The sequence below is a fragment of the Brassica napus genome, chromosome C5, assembly GCF_020379485.1.
Source record: "Brassica napus cultivar Da-Ae chromosome C5, Da-Ae, whole genome shotgun sequence".
NCBI lineage: Eukaryota > Viridiplantae > Streptophyta > Magnoliopsida > Brassicales > Brassicaceae > Brassica > Brassica napus.
In genome coordinates this window covers 41,564,206-41,586,414 of record NC_063448.1, presented here as the reverse complement: position 1 = coordinate 41,586,414, position 22,209 = coordinate 41,564,206, and the positions used below count along the sequence as shown (strand labels likewise).

Here is a 22,209-nt window from a genome sequence, read left to right as displayed (position 1 = left end):
ACTTCATTAGATTTAAAGAAATCTGATTATTGTTTTGCATACACATACCATAACATACATGTTAATTAAATATACATCAGAATACTAAAAATTCAAATCAGCATCATGTCATAAAAGAACACAATATAAAATTAAACACTTAACAAAATCTACACTAACACCAATTCAACGAAACCATTTTTGTCTTTTTCAGATATTTTAAAATTTCAACACCTTAACTTTAATATTTTAAAAATATCTAATTAGATCAATAGTGTTCGTAGAAACCAGTAAGCCTACTTTCACTTCAAAAACGTATAGCTAGAATAATATTATTATCCACACTATAACTCTTATTTCTACTTATTTAAGAAAATATAAAATAATCTTATTATCTAAATTAATAAATAAAATATTAAAAATATGATAAAATTATATAAAATTACGAAAGACCTGACAAATAAACAAAATCATTTATCAAATAATAATATAGATTTGTTGAAAATTTAGAATTTTTGATATCATACTCATACTCTAGAAAGTAATAAATTTTATTCTTTACATGAATTATTTTTGTTAAATTATTACAAATTAAACTTACCTTATAAGGAAAAGTAAATTGTATGATGTAGAGAGATATAGTAATATTAAGAGAAAAATGAGAATTGCTAAGATTCCGCAGGTCAACTACTTTGGATTTATACTAATTTTCCATTGGTTTGTAAATAAATATGTGTATAATAGTCCGTCCTAGATCTTTCTGATGCACGAGTCATCCAAATCTGCAAAAACGAAAACAATGTATGTTAATTTTATGATTATAAAAATAAAATAATAGAAAGAGAAGAGAGAGAGAGTAAAAAAAATTATAAAATGAGAACTTTTAGAAACTCCATTCCACACATGTCATTTTTCTATTAGTTTAGCTCTTATTTTACAATTAATATTTAATCACGTATATAAATTATATTAAAATACTAATTTTTTTTGTTTAAGAATTTTGAAGAATGTCTTCCTGATAAGATTGCTCTTACATATCGAGAATGAAAAGAAAAATATGATGGACATGTCAATTGTTTCAATGAATTTTTAAGGTAGTTTTATGAGTGTTTTTTTGTTTTGAACAAGTTACATGAGTTATATAACTAGTACGACTGTTTTCAAAATAATAATATTGATGAAAAACATCCCACATCGGAAATATAAGAATTAATCTACTACTATATAAAGGGTTAGGGTCAATCCACTAATCATCAATTGGTTTTAAGTTGGAAGCCCATAATCAAACCCGAATATAACATGGTATCAGAGCGATAAGATCCTTTGACCTAATTTACTATACCTACTACTACTATACCGATGTTGGACCCTTTGTGGATGTTATTCCCACATTGTCCACGCTTCAGAACTAGATGTCTGAGCGTGAGGAAGGGTATTGATGAAAAATATCCCACATCGAAAATATAAAAATTAATCTACTACTATATAAAGGGTTAGGGTCAATCCACTAATCACCAATTGGTTTTAAGTTGAAAGCCCATAATTAAACCCGAATATAACAGATAATTCTCTAAATATCTATTTTAAATTTTTTTTTAAATGACCAAATTGTGTTATTCATAATTCTGGAGTTTTAAATTATACTATACTAGAGTTGTTTCACAAAAAAAAAAAAAATTATACTAGAGTTGTACATCTGCGTGTAGAAATATAACTAATGATAAGAAAATGCACTTTAGATTAGTTAAATGAAAAAGACGGTCTAACAAACTTTAACGAAGACCTTAGAACAGTAAAGGCTTCTGCTATTCCGATAAATATAATCCAAACAAAATTACGATCATTCTTGCTGTTCGACATCAGAAGCAGCCTCCTCGTCCTCATGATCGCCGAAGCAATCAATGCCAAAACAAGGGACATGACCATTACCAAAGGCCTTGACGTGGTCCTTAAGCGACCTCTTGTGCTTGAAATCCGAGCCGCATGAGCAATACCAAAGCCTCCCACAGTTCTTCTCGTGCGTCCTCCAGTCTCCTTTGACCGCAAAAGCCTTTCCACATCTACGACAAGCAAAGGGCCTCGCACCGTGTTTCCGCTTGTAATGTGTCTGAAGCGTACGGAAGTCCTTGAGCGGCCTTGCCCTCGGGTGCTCAATGTTGTTCTTGCAGCCCGGTGCGCAACAGTAGCAAGGCAGCTTCAGCATCCCCGTTGGTTGTGTCCCTCTTAGTGACTCTGGTCCTTTTCTGTATTCTGAGCCATGTCCCCACATGTGCATCTAATTCAGATAAAAAAATTTGTGTAAACGTTAAATACTTCAAGTTATGCGCATAGCTTAAATATTTATTTGGTTTTATGATCGAACAAAATATTTAAGATTAAACTCCAAAACTAATCTCGAAATGCAACTGTCACAATGTAGTGCAATACTGACCAAACAGACCAGTGGAATAGCTAAATATTGTGTAATAATTCTTGCACAAACTTCATATAATTTAATATACTTATCAGTTAATTCGTGTAATTCTAGAAAATTAATATTGTATAAATTTATGTTGTACGCTAATCATATTAGTAGTTCATGTACCTTTAGATCATATTCTCTTTGAGTAGTTGTACAAAGATGAATATGAGTTTGAGATTTAACCCCGTATGATTGCGTAGGGGGTTAATAGGAATTAAATGTCACATAATAAATATATGTAATGTTCTTTTACAAAAAAATATATGTAATGTATTTCTCAAAAATTAATATAAAGATTTAATAGGTATTAGAAACGTCTGCAAGACATATATCTTCCTCTTTTCGTTTTCTTTTTTCCTTTTAGGGTAATGAGTGTTTGTAGTAGAACTGCGCAAAAATCAAGAGAGACCAAAAATGGAAAAGGAAGAATAATCATATTCTAGGGTTAGAAGGAGGCAGTCTAGAATGACTTTTGGTTAAAGAAGATCTTCTTTATTTTAAAACCATTGATTGATTTTAGTTGATCTTCTCATAGCCATTAATCAACAGATCGTACAGCAATGACTCGTACCATCAAATGAAAAGTTATTCTCGATTCTATACTAATAGGAATAGCAATTATTATGAAAAAAATTGTCATAGTGTGTGCTAGAGATTTTCTCATGATGAAGATCTGAAAAAATTATAGAAATTATTACTCAAAAGAAAAATAAGGAAAGTAAACATATATAGATCCATTTTAAAGAACAAAAGTCAAATCTTGAAATTCATTTTAGGGAAAGTAGGAACTTAAAGTTAGGTTTATTGGATGAATATATCATTTACCTGCATGTTGTTGTATCTGTTGAAGGTCTTGTAGCAGAGAGGACAAGAGAACTGTGTAGGACCCATGAGAATCTGAGAAGGAGTAGGGATCCAATAGTGATTATGACTACCCCTTTGTACACCACCATGACCATCATGATGATGATCAGAAGCAAGTGTAACTTCTACTCCATGATATTGATGACGATCTTGATGATGCTCTTGGTCGGTAGAATCAAGGATGACATCGCTGCTGCTGCTCCCACCACCCCCGTAACCAATAGCGTCGCCACCGGGGTTTGGCAACCCTAGATGAAGATCCACGGTCACATCATAATGATGAGTACTTTCTTGGCATTGATCAAGATTATGATTAAGAAAGTTTGAATTAGAAGAGTTTTCGGTCGTCTCCATGAAACAGTATTCATGCTGAGGAACAATATCTTCTTGCTGCTTATGGATGGGGCTTAAGCTAAGGAGAGGAAGAGCTTCTCTAAGTGGAGGAGATTCAGGTAAAGTAGAATTAGGGTTTATGTCTGTGGTATTGTGAGGGTAATAGAAGCTGCCATTAGAGTTGTAGATGTGTGAGAGAGAAGTGGAATAGTTGAAGCTATAGTCATAGCCGTCGACAATGCCATTGTTGAAAATACAAGCTGGATCAGACATTAGAAGACAGAGAGAATAAGGAAATGTATGATATCTCTAGATGAGGTGTTTGTGTTAAGAGGGCAAAGAATGCTATATATGCATGTACATATTAATAAATGAGTGTATACAACATGTGTGCGATGTGAAAAAACGGTGGCAAATGTAATTTAATAGAAAAAGGGTACGGAGAAAATGGTAGGAAGAAAAGAAACAAAGAGAAAGTTTGAAGAATGAAAAAGGAGACTTATTACTATCTTGGGACTCGAAGTGCACGCATGTATTTGTTATATTAAAGTCAATTATTAAATCTTAATGAAACAACCATAGATGTTATTAAATATTAAAAATTTCTTGTCACAAAATACTGGATACCTAAGATCGGGTTAAACCCCCAGTGTATGTAGTATTCTGTAGTTCTATTGGTGTGGCAAGGAAATTTCTGATAAAAAATGTATCTCAAGATTACATTTTCGGATTTGGATGTAAGGGAGGGGATTCATTTACATGATTCGATTCCAAAGAACTATCAGTGAAGGGCCTAAAACATTTTGGTGATAAAAAGCGATCATAACTATCTGCTTATGTTGTCAGTAGACATGAATATCTAATTTCCATTGCGAACAACCAAATCTGTTTGGTGCCGATAAACAGTTCACCAGGAGATTAGTCGGTTGGGCTTCGGCCAACAGGATACCGCGGGTTATAGAAAAGCATGGTTAATAAGATCTAAGTGAATAATGATTGTACATATGTATTATTAGATGAAAATGAGTTTTCACAAATGGTAACTGATTAATCGCTAACATGCAGTACATAGCACATAGTGTTTTTAGTCTTTTGATTAAGATCATTGATCGATTTAAATTAATTCAGAAGATGTTTTAGGTTCAGTAATATTGTATAGTTCATATATAATTAATGTTTTGGTTTGATAATTAGTTTGAGCAAAAATCCCGAGTCCCTCAGCAAATGAAAGCCTATTAGACAGACAGAGTATGGAAAGGATCAAATAAAATGGACAAGATCGGGAATCAAGGATAAAAGTTTGTCTCCTTCAATGTCTAACAGTAAATTACAAAATGTATATAAGAAAGAAAGCATCGAATCAAGAGTTGATAAACATTTTTTGGTTTTGTGGGGAGATTGATCGCGTTGGAAAATGAGACGGTCGTGATCTAAGACAGCACTTGCGTTGGTGGTCTCATCTCCATGTCGGCTCGGCTTCAGAAACATATTACTTGGGAACTCCAAATATTTATTTATAACTCATTGACATAACTTCAAGTAGTAATCAGATAAAAATTTGCAGCAACTTTCCCTAGCGTTTTCAGATGTTGTACACTGAGTAATAAGAAAACCAACTACTACAACCACTAGATTCATAAGATCACCTAACTGTTGACGCATATAGACTCTATAAAGTAGTATACTCTGCCGCTATCCCATATGAAAATATGTATATATGGTTAATACTTTTTAATATATTCATATATAGTTAGTTTTTAATATTACAAGTATTTTCTATGAACAAAATTGCGTCAATATATTGGCTATTGCTCTACTAGATCGAGACTATGGATAAGAATGTTAACTGAGGATTAGTATATAAGCGGAACATAATTGAAGTGTGTTATGGTGTAACTGCGATTCATGCGGTTTCGATAGAATAAACAGTGCGAAATAATGTTTTAGAACAAAATTATTTTGCGGTTTAGATAGATAAATATTTAAAATTGAACATATCATTTTTATTTCTTAATTTAAATTAAAAAGCCAATTATTGTATTATGCCGGTTAGCCGTTTTGGTAAATTTAACCAAATTTCCAAATTAACTCAAATCTAATTATAACATAACCATGAATCAGACAGATGAATGAATTACAGTTCAACCGCCCTATTGAGTTTTCAGATAGATTTATATATAATTAAGATGGTTCATATAGAAAAATATTATAAATTTGAGTAGTTTCATATATTCAAAAAGAAACAATTAGTTGTAAATTAAATTTAAGATATTTAGTATTTTAACTTATAGTTTCATTTTTAAACTATTAATTATAATTAAGAAATATATTATATATATGAAATTTATATGAAATAATTTAACCATGTTTGGATTTTTTAAAATTTGACTATAAATTATAACTTATGTAGTCGTTATAAATTTGTTTTATTTTATGAAAGTAATTATTTAAATATGTTAAAAGTATGTTTTGAAAGTTAGTTATTAAGGTGATGATTGTTTTCCTAGTTTTTAGATTTTAGTTTCTGGTTTTTAGATTTTAGTTTTTGGTTTTTAGATTTTAGTTTTTGGTTTTTGGTTTTTGATTTTGCAGAAGATTTTGGTTTTTTGAAAAACATGAATGGTTGTTTTAAACTTTGGTTTTTAGTTTTTGGTTTTGCTTTTAAAACTAATAGAATGAAAATATTATTCATAGTAAAATATTTATTCTGAAAATAGTAAAATATAAAATACTGTTATCAAAGCGCACATAAATTTTGTTTAATAAAGTTATTTTAAAACAAAAACTGTAAATACAAAATAAAACTGTGATTAAATGCTAAAATAATTTTTATTCATCGATTTCTATCATTATTTTTTCTGTAATTTTTTTATTTTTTCTAAAACTAAAAATAATAAATATTTGTTTTAATTTTTTATTTAAACTATAGTGAATTATTATTTTTGTTTGAAGCTGAAATTTATTAAATACTAATAATAAAATTCTACTTACTATAAAAATAATAAATATTACATACTTTACCACATTAAGATAAATTTATTTATCTTAGAAAATAGTTAAAATAATAAAACAATTTTATTGTTTGTCTTGACCGGATATAAATAAATGAACATACAAACTAAATAAAAATTAATTACATTTTAAAAATTGTGGTAGAAGTATATAAATTTAAGAAATTCAAATATATAAATAAATATCAATAGTTCAATTTTAAAGTGTAGTTTAATAAATATAGGGAATCTTTTAGTTTAATAGATGAAAAATAAATATCTACATATTGTCAGTAAAAATATTTACATTAGTTTATTTTGAAATTAAAAATAAATAATTATGTTAATTTATTCCTTTGTATAAGATTTTTATATTTTTCATATTAGATTCTAGATGTAAAATATTTTATTTAACTTTAGTGATTTGGAATAATTACTATCTTATCACTTTAATCCTTTTTTATTAATATTTTCTTGTATTAATACATAAATATAGAAATATTTTAATAAGAAATAAAAAAAGGTATACAAAACCCACGTACACAGTTTAGAAAACCAACAAAACATGATTTTTGTTGTGAATAGAGAGAAAGAGGAAATAGGTTAATTTTATTCTTATCTCATAGACAACAATACATATATATAGGAATACAATACTAGGGTTTAGAACCTCTAGAACATGGGCTTATGAACATATATGGATATCCACATAATAGTTCATAACACTCCCCCTTGGATGTCCTATTATACAAAAATACTTCCTAAATCACATAAGATGCTGCCTCATTGAAAATCTTACCAAGAAAACTCAGTGGGAAAAACCGTGGTGAAGGAAAAAAGAGTGCAGCGCGCATCTACTTCCCCTGATGAGAACATAACTTGATATATCTAATAGGACACAATCCAATGTGATAAAGTAACTTCTTCGTCTTGGGGTTGAACCGGTTTACTTCTCTTGGCAGATTTGACACTCCTCACTAAAACTTGAATATCTTGGTGACCGTAGGATAAAATTACTTCAAACCACTTGGAAATCGAAGCTAAAATTCATGTCTAACTTTGAGCACCAATCTGGCTCTGGTAAGATGAAAATATCGAGTGATATTTTGAATATCATACGATATTAGGTATTCTGAGACAGTTTGTACATGTCCCACAAAAACAGCCATATCTCGAGTTCTATAGTGGATAATGACTTGATTCAAATTGGATATGAAAGTAGACTCAAAGATCTTTCTCTAGACACCAATTTCATATTTTAATTCCATCTAGAAGGTCTCCTTTGATTGGAAAACCTTTGACCTTCGATTTTGTCTCAAGAATGGAATGTGTTCATACATTGATTCTTCTTCAAATATGATTGATCTATCTCATTTTCTCCTGCTTCTTAAATCTCAAAAAATAATTTGAAAGATTGATGACATTCCTCTTTAGGTATCTATCATTAGCGTGTTATTTGTTGTCTCGTTAAAACCTTGACATGGAAAACCCTAGCCGTGAGCAAAACTAAAAAAAAAAAAAACCTTAGCAGCAGAAATAAAATCTAAAATCCCTAATCCATGTCGATGAAAAAAAAAACAAAGAGTCGAGAGTCGTACGTTGATCTGTAAGTCACCTTGGTCATCATGAAACCCTAGCCCTTGGCAAAATCTGATTTGTGCTGATAACGTGTTGTGAATAGAGAGAAAAAAGAAATATGTTAATTTTATTCTTATTCCATAGACAACAATATATATATATATATATGAATACAATACTAGGGTTTAGAACCTCTAGAACATGGGCTTATGGACCTAATGGACATCCACATAATAGTTCATAACAGTTTTTAGTTTTTGCTTGAAAATAAGTAGTTAACACAAAATCTGGTTTTCCTATTTTTTAGGGAATCTATTTTTTTACAAAATCAAAAACCAAAAACTAGGGTAGAATCTTAAACAATCAACCTCTAGCAGGCTAAATCTTTGTAGAACTATAGTTAAATATCTATACTATTAAAAGAGAAGTCATGACTTCTTTGATGTGTGATATTTTAAATAGACCATCCATAGAAAGTTGTTTACATTATTTTTTTGTATTTTCATAACAATTTTCTAACAAGATATTTAATTATTTTTTTATTCGATCAAAATATTATTAATAATGGATAATTTCGAAAATCTAATTATTCCATCAATATATATTTATAGTTGCATATAACCATTTATAATCTACTTAATAATAATAACATTTAATTATTCTAGAGTTAATACCTGTATATGATCTAATTAATAATAATAACAATTAACATTTATTATGCAAATAAAATAATGTTAGAATTCCACCATGCAAATAATAAAATCAAATCAAATATTAAAATCCTAGCACTATTGTATTTTCATAATAAGTGTTATTATTATTAATTATGTTATACATTATACATGTATCAATATTTATATAGATGTTGGGTTAACAAACATGTATTGATAAATATATAATATTTTTAATATATAAATACTGTAGTGATGAATTTTCCATGCGTGATTTTTTTATTTGGATCATTCTTTAAAATTTTATCAAACTTTACATGAATTAATTATAATATTTATATTTTTAATTGAATAAAAATAAATATTTTTTAAGAAAGTTCTAAAAAATCTTTTTAAAATATTTTCGGAATCAATTTAAATTTTATATCCAAAAGTAATTAATTTTAATTTTAGTTATCATAAACTATAATTAGGAATTAAAATTTATTTTAGTTTTGATTTATATATGAAAATGTAAAATTATATAAAGTATTATAATTATATATTCACTGATAATAACAATCTAAACTGATTAATTTTCAAAAATAAAATTTACAAAAATTTTGTTAGAAATATTCATTTCTATTTCAAATTAAAAGAATATATTTTATCCAACTTAGTGTATTTCTCAAATATGATATTTACTACAAACATATTTTGAAGTACAATGTATTATAGTTTTTCTTTAAAAGAAATTCTTTACAGTATGTCAAAAAATATATTTTCTACTATATAGATCCAATTTAATTTGATTTCATATAAATTTAAAATAAAAAAGTATGTAAAGTAATATTGTTACATAATAAAGTTTCCGAAATAATTTTTGTTACAAAAATACAAAATTTATATAGTAATAATATATAAGCCACGTAAACATAGCTATTATAGAATTACATAATATATAACACTAAATTACGTTAAGTTATTGGTAAATTTTGTTATATAAACTAAAACATTTTAGTATATAAATAAAAAAAACCGCACGGTTGTGCGGGTCAAGATCTAGTGTTTTATTAAAATGTCAAATTAAACAAAAAAACGTTAACTATGTTTTGTAGACCAGGAGGAATCGATTAACCATGTGTTTTTTGACTGTCCTCCAGCACGACAGGTGTGAGCATTATCTAAGATACCATCGAATCCGAATATTTTCCCTATAGATTCTTTCTTTGCTAACATGGACCATCTTTTTTGGAGAGTTAATCCAAAGATGGATGACCATCAGTTTGCATGGATCTTATGGTATATTTGGAAAGGTCGGAATAATAAGGTGTTTAGCAATATTGATATTGATCCTAGGGATACCCTTAAGATAGCCGAACTGGAATCAAAACTTTGGGTTGAGGCTCAGGTTTTAAGGAATCAGCGAGTGGCACAGGATGTACAGATTAGTTCCATTCAAACGAATTCAGGAAGATGGTGCTTTATAGACGGCTCGTGGAAAGATAAGAATTTGTTCTCAGGGCAAGGATGGTTTAGTACTTTACCAGGCTTTGTTAGGGGCACGAAATGTACGTGCATGTCTATCACCTCTCCATTCGGAGGTGGAGGCATTGATATGGGCAATGGAATGCATGAGGAATTTAAGACAGTTTCAGGTTGCGTTTGCAACGGATTGTTCTCAGTTGGTGAAGATGGTTTCGGAACCCGAGGAATGGCCAGCATTTGGAACCTATCTGGAAGACATTAAGCTTTTGAGGAGCAGTTTCCTCAACTCAGACATCGTTCATGTACCAAGGACGGCGAACCAAAAGACGGATAGCTTAGCACACAGTGCCCGACATCAACCGTCTTTCGTCGTACACATGGATGCAGAGTTTCCAATTTGGTTTACAGAGTCAACATGAGTCTGTGAATTGTTTGCTGTCAAAAAAAAAAAAAAACGCACATGGACAGCACTAACTTGTGATAAAATGACAAAGTGCGATTTTCATATGTTGTAAAAACACAAAAAACAAAAAAAAACTTTTCTTGTTGAGTGCAAAATTTGATTTGAAAAGCACTATTAATTAAATTTTTGCTTAATTTTTGTAAGCTCAAGAATTGTGAGCTTATTCGTTCTGAGCCAAGAGTGTGTTACACATGGTGATGAGTGTGTAACACAATACGTTAAGTTTGTTACGGTGTGATGACGTGTCACAAACTTATGGAAGTAGAATATATTGCTTTGGCGCGAAGCAAAGAAAATCTTCTGTTGGCGATATTTTAGGAAGTAGAATATTGTCTTTCACGTGTACTTAACGAGGGAACCTAGAAGTATTTTAGGTTGAGAGTTAAGAGAGTAAAAAGCTAGAGCAAGAGGTTTGTTCTTGTCGGCTACAGAAATCGAGTGAAAGGTTTTCAGCTTGGGTTTCTGTAATTTAGAGATTAGAAATTGGTCTGTCGCTAGTCGTGTGTGACTGAGCATAAAACGGATTAAACAGATCTAGGAGGATTGTTTAAAAGATTTCTAATATACAAGAAAGTGTTCTTGAAAGACTTGTGTACGGTTCATATTTGTGTGTCTCTGAACTTTCATTTGGTATCAGAGCAGGAAACCTCTATGGTATCAAGTACTACTAACAGGTTGAGATCCTCCAGATTTCATGGACACCATGAAGGAACTCTTACACATTCATAAGCCTATCATGCTGGACAGTACCAACTTTGGTCACTGGAAAGTGAGGATGCAACACATCATCAGAGGAGTTGATGAAGATGCTTGGACGTCTGTAGAAGATGGTTGGAGTGCTCCTACCGTTGTCTTGGAAGATAAGTCTGTTGGTCCAAAGCCTAAAGACCAGTGGACTGATGGTGAGAAGAAAACGTCTAAGTTCAACTCTAAAGCTCTAACTGTCATATTCTCGTCAGTAGATGTTGAGCAGTTCAAGATCATACAAGGATGTGAATCTGCCAAGCAAGCGTGAGATACACTCATAAATCACTTTGAAGGAAATACCAGTGTGAGAAGGACACGCCTTGATCACCTAGCCTCCAAGTTTGAGAACCTGAGAATGAGTGATGATGAGCCGATTGATGGATTCATATGCAAGATCAGTGAATTGGCAAGTGAAGCGTCTGTTCTTGGCAAGAAGTATGAAGAAAAGGATTTGGTCAAGAAGCTGCTAAGGTGCTTACCACCACGATTTGAATCTTATAAAGCTGTTCTCACACTTGATGTTGACACAGATGAGATGAAGTTTGATCAACTCTCAGGTATTCTGAAGGTGCATGATCTTGAGAAAACCGACCGACAATCTATTAACCAGAAGAGCATTGCCTTCACAACTGAGTCTAAGGATGATGGTCGAGTCACTAAGATTGAAGAGAATCTGAGTTTAATGGCTCGAAACTTAAACAAGTTTGTCAAGCGTATGGAGAAAGGTGGTGGTAGATCCAATGGACGCTACCAAAAGAATGATGTTGAAATGGGCAGCTCTCAGCACTCAAAGCAGGATTCTAGCAAGAACACAAAGAAGTGTCATGAGTGTGAAGGTTACGGCCACTTCAGAAGCGAGTGTCCCCTTGCTAAGAGAAAAGAGCAAAAATGTATTGAGTGTAAAGGCATTGGGCATACACGCAGTGAGTGTCCTAGCATTCTCAAGAAAGAGAAGTCTCTCATGTGCTTCAGTGACACTGAATCTGAAAGCGGCAGTGACGAAGGTGAGCTGCATCTAAACTTCATGGCTCTAATTGGTCAAGAAAGTGGAAAAGATTCTAATGCTTACAGCGAGGATGATGATGATCTTGAACAAGATCTTCAAACTGAGTACAAGACTTTATTTGACAAGTTCTCTGATCTCAGTCGTGAGAATCTCGAGCTTCTGAAGGAGAAAGCAATGCTGAAAGCTCAGATTAACATACTGGAACTTGATCAGCCTTCCACCAAGACAAAAGCTTACTCAATTGACAGAGAGTCGGATCAAGAAGTTCTTGCACTTAAGAGAGCGATGACATAGCAGGAACGAATTCGTAAGGAAGCTGAAGCACACGTACAAAGGTTGAGCGATCTCTTAGCCGTAGAGACTGATCGAAGTAGGCTACTCGAAAGTCAACTAACTGAAAATCACAAGAAGGTTCGCATGCTCTCAGCTGGTACTGCAACTCTTGATCACATACTTACATTGGGACAGTGTTCGAGTCTCAACATCGGCTTGGGATATAAAGGACCTACCTCAAAGGCTACTGAAACGAAGTTTGTGAGGGAAGCTCCTAATGAAGAAAAGAAACCTGAAGAGAAAGGGGTCCTTGCTGAAAGAAACGAGAATGTCTTTCCTAAACCAAGAAGATGTGGAAACGGATGTCATTTCTGTGGGAAACGAGGACACAACGCTAGGTTCTGGTACTTTCGAAGACGTCAGTATGAGAGAGCATGGAGGTTGAACCTGTGTTTCACCGAACCAACTGCTTATGGTTGCGTGTGGATAGCTAAACGTGATCTATATCTGAACTACAAATAGAACACTCACTCTGAACTAAACACCGTTTCTGTTAAGTCACACACTGAAGCAGAACATGATCTTGTTTGCAACTTTGTGCGAGTACTAGTAGACACAGAGATCGTTAGTAATGTTGCTTATACCTCTGCTGAAGAAGCATCACAATCTCAACTTCCCTGGTATTTTGATAGTGGGTGCTCAAAGCATATGACTGGAAATGAAGACTATCTTGAGAAACTCGAACTCATCAGAGGTGGAAAAGTTACTTTTGGAGATGGAGGACAAGGCAAAATTCGTGCAATTGGAATAACCTCCAGACCTGATGTGCCTAAATTTCAAACGTTTACTTTGTTGAGGGTCTCAAGGCGAATCTGATCAGTGTGAGTCAACTATGTGATGATGGATTAGAGGTTATCTTTAACAGCAAGGAATGTCGCGCCGTTGATGCAAGAAACAATGTGGTGCTGAGAGGTATTCGTTCAGGGAACAACTGCTATCTTTGGAGACCTTCAAACGTGTGTTTTACGGCTACTGAATCCAAACTTGATCTCTGGCACAAGAAACTGGGTCACATGAACACCAATGGGCTTAGCAGACTCGTGAATGCTGAAGTAGTAAGAGGTGTCCCTGATTTGGAGAAACAGACAGAGATAGTATGTGGAGCATGCTGCCAAGGAAAGTAAGTCAAGGTACAGCACAAACAAATTTTAGAGATCAGATCTACACGGATATTGGAACTGGTTCACATGGATCTTATGGGTCCTATAACACCTGAAAGCGTTGCTGGTAAGCGATATATTTTTGTATTGGTTGATGATTTTTCCAGGTACACTTGGGTGGACTTCTTACGCAACAAGTCTGATGCTCTTGAGAGTTTCAGAATCCTGGCTCTTCAACTCAAACAGGATAAGGGAGAAATCATTCAGATTAAGAGCGATCATGGGGGTGAGTTTCAGAATGAGCAGTTTGATAAGTTCTGTCACAGTCAAGGTATCCGTCATCAGTATGCCGCTCCGAGAACTCCTTAACAAAATGGGGTTGTGGAAAGAAAAAATAGAACATTGCAAGAAATGGCTAGAGCAATGTTGTGTGGAAACAGTGTTCCATCTGGCTTTTGGGCGGAAGCAATCAACAATGCGTGCTATGTGATAAATCGGGTCTATGTCAAGCCAAAGACCAAGACTACTCCTTATGAGATTTTCAAGGGTAAAACACCGAATCTGAGCCACATGCATGTGTTTGGATGCTTGTGCTACATTCTGAATGATAAAGAACATCTGGGAAAGTTTGAAGCAAGAAGTGACATAGGGATGTTCCTAGGATACTCAGTGAACAGTTAAGCCTACCGTGTGTTTAATCAGCGTACCAAGTTTGTTGGTGACAATGTTAACGTCATCTTTGATGATAGCATTGGATTCTATGAGGCTCGAGTAACACAGACAATAGACGGTGTAACGCCAAGTTCTTCAAGACAAGCTTAAAATGAAGCTGAAAATGAAGTGAAGGATGAGTCTGAAGAAGACAACGAACCTGAGATGACCAAGGTCGATCTTGATCAAGGAAAAGTACACAAAAACCACTCCTCGTCAGATGTGATTGGCGGACTGTATGATGAAAGAGTTACAAGAAAGAAACAAATCAACTTCAAAGAGATGGTCAAGTTGGCGTGTTTCATGGTGAAAATGAATGAAGTGGAATGCTTTGTGTCACTTATTGAGCCCAAGAACATTCAGGAAGCATTAGATGATGAATTCTGGACTGAATCAATGCACCTGGAACTTGGGCAGTTTGAACGACTCCAAGTGTGGGTATTGGTACCAAGACCAAAGAACGTAAACATCATTGGAACCAAGTGGATTCACAAGAACAATACTGATGAGGAAGGGAACGTCATTCGAAACAAGTCGCGATTAGTTGGACAGGGATACTCTCAGATTGAAGAAGTAGACTTTGATGAAACCTTCGCTCCAGTTGCGAGACTTGAATCAATACGACTACTGTTTGGTATGGCTTACAACCTGAGAATCAAACTCTATCAGATGGATGTCAAGAGTGCCTTTCTAAACGGTGTATTACAAGAAGAAGTCTACGTAACACAACAAAAAGGGTTTGAGGATCCACATTTTCCGGATCACATCTACAAACTCAAGAAAACTCTTTATGGATTGAAACAAGCTCCACGAGCTTGGTATGATCGTCTGACGGAGTTCCTGGTACAAGCTGGTTTTCAAAGAGATGGTGTGGACAAGACTCTGTTCATCGGAGAAGATGGAGATGATATGCTGATCATTCAAGTTTATGTGGATGATATCATTTCTGGAGGAACGTCTAAGCAAATGGTTGATGACTTCGTGAAGACTATGACAAAGGAATTTGAAATGAGTATGGTTGGTGAACTGAGCTATTTCCTCGGACTTCAGATCAAACAACTAACCGATGGAATCACAGTGTCACAGAGTACCTATGCCAAAAATCTCATCAAACAATTTGGAATGCAAACAAGTAAGACTGCAAAAACGCCTATGAGCACAACAACCAAACTTTCCAAAGATAGCGATGGGAAACCAGTTGATGAGAAACTCTACCGAGCCATGATTGGAAGTCTTCTTTACCTCACGGCAAGTCGTCCTGATCTATGCCTCAGTGTGGGGATTTGTGCTCGCTATCAAGCTAAACCGAAGGAGTCTCACATGAATGCGGTAAAACGTATTATCAAATACGTGAAAGGCACCCTTGACTTTGGTCTTCATTATACATTTGAGACTAGTGTGAATCTTGCAGGTTTTTGTGATGCTGATTGGGCAGGTTGCTTAGATGACAGACATAGCACATCGGGTTGTTGTTTTTTCTTAGGAAACAACATGGTCTCGTGGCATAGCAAGAAACAAAATTGTGTCTCGCTTTCCACAGCAGAAGCTGAGTACATTGCACTAGGAAGCTGTTGCACTCAACTCCTTTGGATGCGACAAATGCTTGTTGACTACGGTATCACCTCTGCTCCCATGCTTGTTCATTGTGATAACATGAGTGCTATAAATCTCTCTAAAAATCCAGTTCAGCATTCACGTACTAAACACGTGGATATAAGACATCACTTTGTGAGAGAGTTGGTGGAAATGAGGATTGTGATTTTAGAGCATGTCCCAACAGAGAAACAACTTGCAGATCTCTTTACCAAACCACTGGATTACAACACCTTTCTGGGTCTTAGAAAGGCGTTGGGAATCATGGAACTCTGATTAAGTCCTGAAGAAGGGGGAAGAATCACTGTAAAAATGCTGGACTCTATGCTTCGATGCTACCCCTCACTAACACCTTGAGTCAACAAGTTCTACTGTGTAAGTTCTGTCACTTGACTCTTGTTATCTCGCTTTTCTGATTCACTGGTGAAGGGTACTCATCTTGAACTGAGATGTTATACCATTTCACGTTTGAGCCATTGATCACTGCCTGGATTGAATGAGGAAACACATAAGGGGATGAGTGTTACATAAGAGGAAAAGTGGGTCACGCAAAAGTGTCAAAGGTAAGGCTCATGTGTAACTTCATGAAAGAGGTATGTGACTCAAAAAAAAAAAAAAAATATATATATATATATAAAGGAAGGCCCGGAATGATAGATACTCGTTTTGGAGCTGGGTGTTACCCCACTTTGTCTCTGATTTCGATCACTGTCTTGACTGGGCAGGTATGTTACCAATCTCTTGGGATACATGTTTCGGAGCAGGGTGTTACCCCACTTTGTCTCTGGATTCAATCTCTTTCCTAGAATTAGAATTGTGTATTAATTGCCTGTTGATAAAACGTGAATGTCTGTGAGTTGGAGAGACAGACACACAAGAAGCCTAACGTGTGTTTCCAGACCATACAGCTGAGTGCGAAAACAGAGTTGGGTTGACTGAATGAACACAGCAGAATCTCGTTTGTGACAGCTACTCGGCTGAGAAATAGCTACAGACTTGGATTGACTCATTGATTTCAATAAAAACTGTTTTGGTAGCTAGATGTGTGGTGAAATCGTTCTTCAGTGACCATACCCCCGAGATGCAGGCATCATACCCATCGGTGTCTATGTGTATAAGGCTGGCTATCATCACAATTCTCATGACTTCTGTACTCTCATACGAATGTAAGTGAAGTCTATGCTCCTGGTTACATGCATGAGTTACACATAAGTTCTATTGCATCACACACAGTGTATTATTTTCGATTATTTTATTTGAGTCGAGTTACTTGATTTGGGGCTAATGTTTTAAATTTAGTGAAATTAGGTCATCGGTTGTGTCACTCTCAAAAACATTTTCCGACACATCTCACTCCCAAATCGAAACATGCAACTCACTCGAAGAAGCTCCCGATTGTCTGAGAGAGGAAGATCTACTCCGGCTCCCTCTGCCGCTGGTCCTTCCGGACCTTCCTGCAAATGAATCCGGAAACAACGGCGAGAGATCACTCCGCCGCCGTCTTCTCCGCCTGCTGCATATATGTCTTCCTCATCTACCGACGACGAGGTTGAAGCCTTTCAACCCAAAGAGCCGCGTTATCAAACAAGCCGTGCTATCTTCCAAGCACGAAATCAAGAGAACCCCGAGATGCTTCGTTCCAACATCACTCCGTTCTCGAGTCGCTTCGTCACGAGCAATTTGGCTGAGAGGTATGAAAAATTGGCTCCACGTGAGTTTGTGATTCAACAGAGGTTAGATGTGAATGATGAGAACTTGTTTGATGTGAAACAGGTGGTAGTTAGGTCGGGTTTGATCTACACTCTGATTGATAGTGATTTTTTTCACCCTAATGTGGTGAAAGAGTTTATTGCCAATTTGGGTGCTGCTGAGGATAGAGGAAATGGTGTTGCTGTGTTTCTTCGTGGGTCTATGGTTGATTTCTCGCCTAGCCTGATTAATGCTCTGTATCTGGTTCCAGGATTTGAAGAAGATCATGACTACTTGGCCGCAGACATTGATCGAGTGTGCTCGTTTCTGACGGATAATCGTGTGCAGCGTTGGGAAGCCATGAGCTCCAAGTATCTGACCACCACGAATAAAGTCCTTTACAAGCTAGTGTGCTCAAATTGGATTCCCACCACCAACTACACGTCAATGAACCAGGAACAACTCAAGTTTTTCTACATGATTCATCATCACAGAAGCTTTGACTTTGGTCAGATGGTCTACGATCAAATCATCAGCTTTGCAGCTAACATCAACACTGACAGGTCTCGGAGGATCATTTTCCCTACATTGATTCAGCAAGTTATTGACTATCAACGTACAGTGCTGTCATTTGAAGATGATGAGGAGTATACCGGGTATCCGAAGCTGGTTGTCAAAGACAAAAAGGCAGGCAGAGGGCAAGGGGCTGACTCAAGGTTCGTGGATCTTCTGGCTGACATTGAGCGAACCATAGCTGATCTTAAAAGCATTCGGATTCGCTTGAGGAGTAAGGGTGTAGTACTTGTTGAGCCTTTTTCTTGAATTCTATGAGTTTCTGACCTTATGTTTTTATCTTAATGTGCATCTACTCAGGGGGAGAATATCCACAGTATCCTCGTCAAACCCCACAGGATGAGGAGGAAGATGAAGTGGAACTGGATAGTGAAGAGAGTGAGAGTTTCTAATGAGTGAATCTATTGTTTCTTACTCTATGCACTATGTACTGAACCTAGATATTGTAGCCTGCTTCGTACTATTGTTTTTGCTTCCGTTTGAAACTCTTAATTTCTTAAGTGTGTGGTGTTTCCGCTTTCTCGTATCTTGTGGTATGATGGTAGACTAATCCTTATGCTTGATATGGAAGATTGTCTTGTGTGTTGAGCTTTGTTGCAACAGGTTGAGTAGGTTGTCACATTCAGATAAAAAGGGAGAGAATGTAAGCTCAAGAATTGTGAATTTGTTTGTTCTGAGCCAAGAGTGTGTTACACATGGTGATGAGTGTGTAACACAGTACGTTAAGTTTGTTACGGCGTGATGACGTGTCACAAACTTATGGAAGTAGGAGATATTTCTTTAGCGCGAAGCAAAGAAGATCTTCTGTTGGCGATATTTTTGGAAGTAGAATATTGTCTTTCACGTGTACTTAACGAGGGAACTTAGAAGTATTTTAGGTTGAGAGTTAAGGGAGTAAAAAGCTAGAGCAAGAGGTTTGTTCTTGTCGGCTACAGAAATCGAGTGAAAGGTTTTTAGCTTGGGTTTCTGTAATTTAGAGATTAGAAATTGGTCTGTCACTAGTCGTGTGTGACTGAGCATAAACCGGATTAAACAGATCTAGGAGGATTGTTTAAAAAATTTCTATTATACAAGAAAGTGTTTTTGAAAGACTTGTGTAGGTTCATATGTCTCTAAACTTTCAATTTTAACATCTATAATATTTTAGTCACATCATACCACTTCCGCCCCGCACATAGGTTCCCATTCACAAATATATGATCGATTTTCATTATCTTCGCATTTTACCATTTCAGTATCGAGTAGTTTATGTCCTATACAGTTTGACGGTGGATTTTGGTACAGAAGATTGGTATACTTTTAAGAGAACATTGTTCTCTTACCAATACATTACTTTTATAAGAGTTAAATTGTTTTCTCGAAACTTTTGTTCTTTTCTCATATTGATTAATTACATTATAAGATCGACGAGGGTCAACATTAGTGGGTTTGAACTTTGAACAGAAACTGCAGTGGTCACAATGTGTGAACTCGGAAAGATTAGTGCCAAAAGTATATTAATTAAGAGGACATGTTAATTTGATGTTACTAGTTAGTAGTACTAGATTATAAACGAAGAAGGGGATGTTCCCGAGCAAGCACGAGTGTGCATATTTTTGTATTTGGACCTTTTTGCAATTGCATAAGTGCGTTCTTTCAAGTTTCAACCTCTCTTGTCTTTTATGTATCCTTTGTTGTCTCTTCTCAGACATTTTTATCAATATATGCACCGCATGTCAATTTCTTTTCTAATGCTATTATTTTATGTTATCTTGTAAAGTGCATGTCTGTATGTTCTTCTAAACTAGTTGCTTTGGGATTGGCCATGATAATGTTTTATGAGTTTTCAACTCAAAAATCTACTGGGGTGCCTCTTAATTATATACTATGTTTTATTTTTAATTATACCACTAGGTAATAACCCGCGCCTTGCACAGAATGTGATTATTAGTTTCATTATTTTTTTTAATAAAGAGACATTAATTTGTTTAATCTGGATAACGATTCGGTTTTAGGTTGTTTTTTTTAGTTTTTAATCTCCTAAAATATAACTATCATTTTAAATCAATATTTATTTGATTTGTTCGGTTAAAATATTCGATGTTTTTGTTTTTTTCCTGTGATAATCAAAAATTACTATTATTTGTTTGTTTTCATATCATGAATCTTAGATAGTCGTGATGTCGAACCAATGGTTTCATATTTTAGTTTCTAAACGTATAATAGTTAAAAAAAAAAAAATTATTAAGACAAATCATTTTACTACAATTTGATCGATAGTGAAAGAAGCATTAAGAAAAAGAATATTTTAACTTCTAAAAAATTAGATATTTCCGTTATGGTAAATGCTTAGTTATAAGGTGCTCACGTCAATGTGCACATGTATATGTATGTAAAAGTATATAAAGATGGTTGATAAATATATAAAGATACTGTTAATTAATATTAAATGACATTTTTTTCAAAATAATACATGAAAAATAAAATTCTTAAAATAAAATTATTTAAAAACAAAAATATTATAAAATTTATATAAACTATAATATATAACTTATATATAATTCTTTAAATATATGTATATATATACATATAACGGATCAAATTGGATATCCGTTCCTATAAATATTGATATTTGTGATTTATTTTTTTTTACGGATATTGCATTTTAGTATTTGATTTTCTTCGTAGAGTAACGGATATCCGGATTTTTCGGTTCGAATCAAAACGGATAACGAATTGAATCAAAATTTATGAATAATTTGTCCAGCTCTATTCGTAAACAGTAAAAATAATGTAAAAAAACCATGCATGTGAGTTTTATATTAAAAAAACGTAAATTCATAGTGTGAACATATTTATGTAGAGTTTATCAGCTAAACTCTCTATATGTGACATGTGTCCATTTTAGGGTGAACGCATTTATTACAATGCTTTTACACGTGACATGTGTTCAGTCTAGTGTGAAGCATTTATTACAATGCTTCTCCTTTAATATACGAGAGATGTTAAGTTTTATGAAATTCCATAAGCAATTTTGAATAAAATTGAATTGTATCATTTTACAAAGAAAAAATTTAAATTTGGTGACAATCAAAGAAAATAAGAAAATCATACAACTTAATTAGTTTTTCTTTTTTGTAAAGGTACATTTAAATATAAAAAAACGATTACTAAGCTTTTGCCAATCTTAATTCATCTTTTAATTTATTACAACTAGGGGTGGACAAAAAAAAAACTAGACTCGAAAATTTGGACTGATCTGCCAGATCTAAACTGAATCTAACATAGTATTCGAATGGATTTTGTTTTACGTTATCATAAGTTTTGGGTGTTACTCAATCTCGAACTCAAAAACATATCGGAAGAAACCCAAAAAGAAAAAAAATTCATACCAAGCACAATCTTGAATAACTATATAAATTATTCAAATATCCAATAGGCATGTAACATGAATAATTAATTTTTAATGTATTTTTGATATTTGGTCAAATACTGAGATTTTTACGTTGTGATATATGCATTTCAAGTTTCATTATGAATAAATTTCAACAATATTATTTATCGTTGAATTTTAAATGACACTACATTTATAGAGTTGTGAGTTTAAATTCTTTATGTTTATCTCTTCTTAATAGTTATTTTTTAATTATGCCACCAAATCCTTGTTTGTAC

At 33.9% G+C, this 22,209-nt stretch overlaps 2 protein-coding genes across 2 annotated transcripts; one reads left to right on the top strand and one right to left on the bottom strand.

The window, feature by feature from the left end:
- Positions 1-1,698: 1,698 nt before the first annotated feature.
- On the bottom strand, positions 1,699-6,288 carry LOC106400374 (zinc finger protein WIP4). The gene is made up of 2 exons (XM_013840745.3): positions 3,266-6,288; positions 1,699-2,254 (listed from the first exon to the last, which is right to left on the bottom strand). Exons 1-2 carry the CDS (start codon positions 3,908-3,910, stop codon positions 1,820-1,822), a joined length of 1,080 nt encoding a protein of 359 aa, XP_013696199.2. The 5' UTR covers positions 3,911-6,288; the 3' UTR covers positions 1,699-1,819.
- An 11,529-nt stretch (positions 6,289-17,817) lies between these two features.
- On the top strand, positions 17,818-18,950 carry LOC106398875. The gene is made up of 2 exons (XM_013839377.2): positions 17,818-18,772; positions 18,859-18,950. The coding sequence occupies exons 1-2, from the start codon at positions 17,818-17,820 to the stop codon at positions 18,948-18,950; spliced, it is 1,047 nt and encodes a 348-aa protein (XP_013694831.2).
- The last annotated feature ends 3,259 nt before the right edge of the window (positions 18,951-22,209 follow it).